Here is a 6,039-nt window from a genome sequence, read left to right on the forward strand (position 1 = left end):
AAATGAGTCAGCTTGAGTTCGTCTAGTCCAAAAGGCCTGGTCAAGCATGACTCATTTGTTTGACCTTGGTGAGATCGTTTTTCTAAAAAAAGAACAATCCCAATTAAATCTGGCCATTTCTCATTCTATATCCTCCCCTGTTTCTTTTATTGCTTTTCTTTTCTTTTTTCTTTTTTTTTGCTGTCGGTGCTTCGTGTCTCGCACTCTTTTTCGTGACAAGAATGAAGGTCATTAGGACACATAAACAAACAAACCAATTTAATTTATTCCGCCATTTTACAGGATGAAAACGCTCTGGCTGAAAGTGTGGGCGGATTTATTCAAGGTCATTCAGGGGAATATCCCAAGCTTTGAAATTAGATTTTTTTTTTATTTTATTTGTGAATATGTGTGTGTGTTTACTTGCTGTTTTTCCCTGACCTTCTGCCTGAGGTTTAGCTTGTGTGTGTGTTTGTGTCTGCCTGAACTGAGCAATAGATTACATGTGTGACTTAAAATTAGTGTTGTTTTACCCGACTGATGTCAGATTTGATAATGAATCATGATTAAACAAGAAACAAACTGTTTCTCCACAACAGTGATACTGATTGCACGCAATAGATTGTTATCTCTTCTTCTTACTTACCATGTTTAGAATTAGTTTTACCAGTGGTGGGCCGTGCATTTGGTACCTGGACCTTCATTGGGGACTTTCCCTGACTTAATCTGCTGAATAATACCACCACTATCACGTCTTAATTATAGAAACCATCAATACAATACAAACACGCAATATAACAACATCCCTTTTCCGGGCTGAGACAAGCTAGCTAGCTTCAGGGTTGGCCGACCTCTCACAATGTCTAGTTTTTTTTTCAAAATGTATTTTTAAGTATGTCCGGGACCAATATATATTTCTCTTCCTTCCTAGGCGTAAAAAAGTCTATCTCAGATGTATCCATGTGTGCAGAGCACTACAGACATGTTTTGCGAGTCAAACTTGGCTGTAACAGTTTCCCTCTGACCAACCAATCAGAGGACGGAAAAATGCTGACGCTATCCTGGGCCAGCTAGCTGCCTTGTGAGGCGAATATGAAATCTGATTGGTTAAAAAAACAGAGCTATTTCTTAAGAAGACTATGGTCAAAAAGGTCTAGCAAAACAGACTTTGCAGGCTCTGGGCAGATTAGATTGACATGGCAGCACATTGAGGCTGAAATCTGATTGGACCAAAAAAATCTAACATCTTTACATGTACTGCAAGCAGTGCAGCCAAGAAAAACGCTACAAAATGAAGAGAATAAACGGTTGGGAATAAATTAACACAATTTCATGGAACAAATATTAGAATTTAGGTTGTAAATGTAGGTCAGTGCTTCTGATATTGTTTAGGCCAGCAGAGAAGGCTTTCATCTGGCCTACATTTACAGTGCCTGTCAAAAGCTTGGAAACACCTAGTCTTTTATGGTTTTTGAGAGACATGTGCATGGGTTTTTTTTATATAATTTAAAAACTAGGTAGATTAATGGTATAAATATTTACTTTACTACAAATATATAAATGTACAGATGTTTTTAATTTCCTTCATTGGAAAATACTCCCTTAGCATGAATTACAGCTTGACATGCTCTTGTCATCCAGAACATTCTGCTGAAATACTTTGCCATGCCTCTCGCAACACTTGCCAAAGGTGTTCCTCACGAGTTGGAGATTTCTTTCTGACCTTGCTCATTCCAGAGCAGTTCGAAAGGATTTAGGTGCGGTGATTGGGTAGGCTATTCCACGATAGATAAGACCCCAGCCGACTACTTGCTCTCTAAATAACGCTTTCAGAGAAATGGACGTATGCTTCGGGTCACTGAAGTGAAGTTCCAATTAGCCGCAGTCCAAACGGTATTGCATGGCGTTGAAGTATGAAATGGTAGCCATTTTTGTTCAGTTTTCCTTTCACCTAGTCTCCAAACTTCCGTGATTCAAAACAAGACAAGTCATGTTGACTTTTATTGTCATCCCAACCATACTCAGTACAGTACATAGTGAAATGAAACAGCATTCCCCCCAGGACCAAGAAGCTACATAAATCAAAATAAATGAACACAGAATAATGCAAAACACAAAACAAAGCAAACTAGGGCACTGCATAAAGTACACATGTGCAACATTTGGTGCAAAACAAAAAATGCAAACCCAAATCATTAAGCTTCCATCTTCATGTTTGACTGTGGGTGTGAGGCAGTCTGCTAACATCTTCATCCTGTTTTTCATTTTACATAAGTTCTTCTTTTAGAGCCAAAAAAAATTTATTTGAACTCATTTGTCCTCAGAACTTTCTTTCAGTCTTTCACCAGTGTGTAATTTTTGTGTTTTTCCTTTTACCTAGTTTGTTACATAGAAACAAATTTTACATGGTAATAATAAAGAATTTATAAATATCGCTTTTTCTTCACCCAAAATAAAAATGTACCCAAAGTTTCCAATGTAAACTCACTGCAAGGATTAGGCTCATTTAGGGGTTTGGATTTTTATTTTGGTTTCCTCACCGAATATGAATACATTATTCTTATTACACGTGTTCAGGACAAATGCAAATTCAGATGCAAATTAAAAATGCAATATATTTTTTTTGTCATTTTTTTATAGAAACCTTGCTTTCTTAATAATGTCCAGCAAGTTTTTTTTTTTTTTACTTCATTGTAACAAACCAACATTTTTATTATCATTATCTGATCATTATTATGTGGCTATTCTTGTTAACAATTAACATTAAATTGCAAATGTTGTTTTGAAACATAGTGAGCATTCTTATCCGGTTTCATTAGACAGATCATGCTGTAGAATGTTTGCATAAAGTAATTTTTTTTGCAAATTGTTCAGCAACCCTGGTTTTTTTAGTGGGTTTTCCCCTCAAGCATATTTAGGACATAGTAGTTGGGCTTCTGGTTTAAATTCCAGCACAGATAAATAAACAAATATACAAATATTTGGAGCACTGAACAAATACTGATACAGTCGCAGATAGATGATTTAGGGGTCGGAAGGAACTTTTCCATCCTGTCATCTTTCCTTTTTTATACATATAGTTACCTAATAGCATGCAAATGAGTGCTCTTTGACTGCTCCATTATGCCTTTAAGTCTATTATGAAACAACGTTCAAACACCTCACTTAATTAATAAACCAATATTTTACCCAAATGTATGTATTTATCCATGTGTTATGAATGTAGACTTTGGAAATGAGCATAAACCTTTTCAACCTGCAAAGGGGAGGATTATCCTGCAACAGCTGCAGTTATTTGTGTCGGAAGAAATATGCTGGGCTGTGGGAGGTCTTGACAAATCTTCCTTTGCCATTCATTTGCACATTAGTTTATTTGCATTGTTTGTTTTGCATTTAGTGTTAAATGCATGGAACAGTAAAAAAAAAAGGGGGAAATTCTGGTAGTTAAATAAATAGGTCTGTTGTTCATAACTGTGTAAAAAGCAGAACCATTTATTCTATCAACACTGGTTTGGGGTTTAAAAAAAAAAGAAAAGAAAAAAAACTGATCCAGGGCCAATGGTCATTCAGTGCATAACAGATACACTAATCCAGGATGAAAAACAAACAAACAAAAGAATACAGTAGCGCTGCATTGTTTTGCCTGGAGCTCCAGTTCTAATGTCTTCTGGAGGCCAAATTAAAAAGAAAGCCCTCTATTTTGCTAGGTGGGCAGTTTATACAATAGATGCCACAAGTTCATCGGGTTTATAGATGGTATAAATGCAAGGGGTTAAACACAGCACAGTGTCAGCTCATCAGCTGGAAACAATTCTGACGATCGAAGCAGTGGAGTTACACCTACTTCAACAAAATCATGGGCAGGGTGAGGACCAGACATGATGACACTGCTTTTAATAATTAATTTTACTGTCTTGACTAACATCTTTGTTTCTTTTTCAATGCATAATATTCTACTATGGGTCTAATTTGGTCTTTTACCTTTTGCCCAAACAGGTCATCTTCTACGAGGAAAGGAACTTCATGGGCCGCTCATATGAGTGCAGCAGTGATTGTCCCGACATGTCCTCCTACCTGAGCCGCTGCCACTCTTGCAGGGTGGAGAGCGGATGTTGGATGGTGTACGATCGCCCCAACTACATGGGAAACCAGTATTTCATCAGAAGGGGCGAGTACCCCGACTACATGAGCATGTGGGGCTGGGGCAACAACTGCATCAGGTCCTGCCGCATGATCCCCATGGTATGCTGATCTTCTCATAGCATGCAAATGAACTCTAATACTGCCTGAACTAGCCATAAATAAATGTCCTCTTGTGTTTATTTTCAAAATGATTTTATCTTCTTCAAAACAGTACAGAGGCGCCTACAGAATGAGAATGTATGAGAGGGAGAACTTCATGGGTCAGATGGTGGAGATAAGCGACGACTGCGACTCCATCATGGATCGCTACCACTGGTCCGGCGGCTGCCACTCGTGCCACGTGATGGACGGCCACTGGCTCATGTACGAGCATCCTCACTACAGAGGCAGGATGTGGTACTTCAGGCCCGGAGAGTACCGCAGTTTCAGGGACTACGGCAACTTCATGAGTATGAGGCGCATCATGGATTCCTGGTTCTGAAAACCTCTGACATGAAAAGCAAAATCATTTGAATAAAAAGCAAAACAATATTCAAAGTCCATAGTTTGTTTTCTTGAACCTGTAAGTGAAATAGAATTATGTATTTTTTTTATCAAAAATTCTTCTTAGACAGATTTGGGGTTTCTATGTTGTTGGAAAATGACGATGCAGTTACAATAAGCTCCAGAATTTGCAGGATCTTAAAAAACAGAAAAAGAGAGGGTTGCATACAGTATAAGACATAAGAGCATTAGACATAATTCTTTACAATAATAACTTGTTTTCTTTCTCATGAAATGAATCGAAAAACAAAGTGGCTTGCCAGAAAATTTGCTGCAAATTTTTTCAACTCAGTATGATGGCCAACTGTGTCATCTATGGCCATGAGCCATTGACTGTGCTCTCATAGTGGGAGGTCCTTACTACCTATCAATCACAGAGACTGAACCTAATCATGGGCATCTATGAGCTCATGCATGCAGATGTGGGTGGACAGGACTTTTCTCCTGGCTTTAATCCTAAAAGGGTAAAAACCTGTGGTTACAATTAGGAAAAGAGTCAGCCTTATCTGACTCACAGACCTAATAATATACTAATATTAAATGTTCTTAATAGAGAAATAGTCCGAGATTATTGTCAAACATTCTTGTAACCATATGAACAGGTTTAGTACTGTTCTTCTTAATATTCCTATACTAATATTCCAATCCATTTTAATGATTATAATAAAATATCGACAGGAGCTTATTCTGCCTAAGGTCTTTCAGATATCAAAAAACAATTTACCAAACCGTCTTGGATTCATTATATTGGAAAATTCTAACCATATACCTAATATATTGTACTATAAACCATATACTTGTTTTGCTAGCTTGATTTCAAGTGATTTGAATGGCAGATCTGCCCGTGCTATGACCCAGGCATGTGATATCGCAAATACTCCCAAAGTACAGCTGATCTAGAATCCGATTTTTGCCTTTGTGTATGGGGCGATTTAGAGACTCTTCATACTTATGAGCTGAGGTCTACAGTATGTAGTTGAACAGTAATTGAACCCTCTTGCAGGACATCATGGTTATCCCTTGACGTTATCAGGGGATTATCGTTGGACAGAGTCCGTACTCTGTTTTTGATTAGCCTCCTGGTATCCATATTTCTTCAGCCTGCCAGTCACTGGCTTTATTTTAGAAACGATGGCTATAGGGAGGGGAGTTTTAGCTCCATTACCGTTTGAAGGTCCCTTTGTGCCTCTTTCCTTCGCACGTTCCTTTGCCCCCGCTTCAGCTACGTCTTTTCCTCTCGTGGGTTTCTCTCGGATCCCCATGGACCGGAACATTCCTACTCTTTCCAAAGCAGTCTCTGACTTTTTGCACTTTCTTCTCACTGCACAACGGACTCCTGGCTGTGTATACATATAGATTATAGAAGTTCAAGAA

General features: G+C 38.2%; 1 protein-coding gene across 1 annotated transcript; it reads left to right on the plus strand.

Moving 5' to 3' along the window:
- The first annotated feature begins 3,318 nt into the window (after positions 1-3,318).
- Positions 3,319-4,636, plus strand: LOC124402799 (gamma-crystallin M2-like). The gene is made up of 3 exons (XM_046876055.1): positions 3,319-3,844; positions 3,976-4,221; positions 4,334-4,636. Exons 1-3 carry the CDS (start codon positions 3,836-3,838, stop codon positions 4,601-4,603), a joined length of 525 nt encoding a protein of 174 aa, XP_046732011.1. The 5' UTR covers positions 3,319-3,835; the 3' UTR covers positions 4,604-4,636.
- Positions 4,637-6,039: the final 1,403 nt, after the last annotated feature.

The sequence above is a fragment of the Silurus meridionalis genome, chromosome 20 (assembly GCF_014805685.1).
Source record: "Silurus meridionalis isolate SWU-2019-XX chromosome 20, ASM1480568v1, whole genome shotgun sequence".
Taxonomy (NCBI): domain Eukaryota; kingdom Metazoa; phylum Chordata; class Actinopteri; order Siluriformes; family Siluridae; genus Silurus; species Silurus meridionalis.

What these genes read in the sequence shown, in the direction of transcription:
- LOC124402799 (XM_046876055.1), top strand. An exon ending in CCTGCCGCATGATCCCCATG is followed by an intron (nt 4,222 to 4,333) that starts GTATGCTGATCT and finishes TCTTCAAAACAG; the next exon opens with TACAGAGGCGCCTACAGAAT.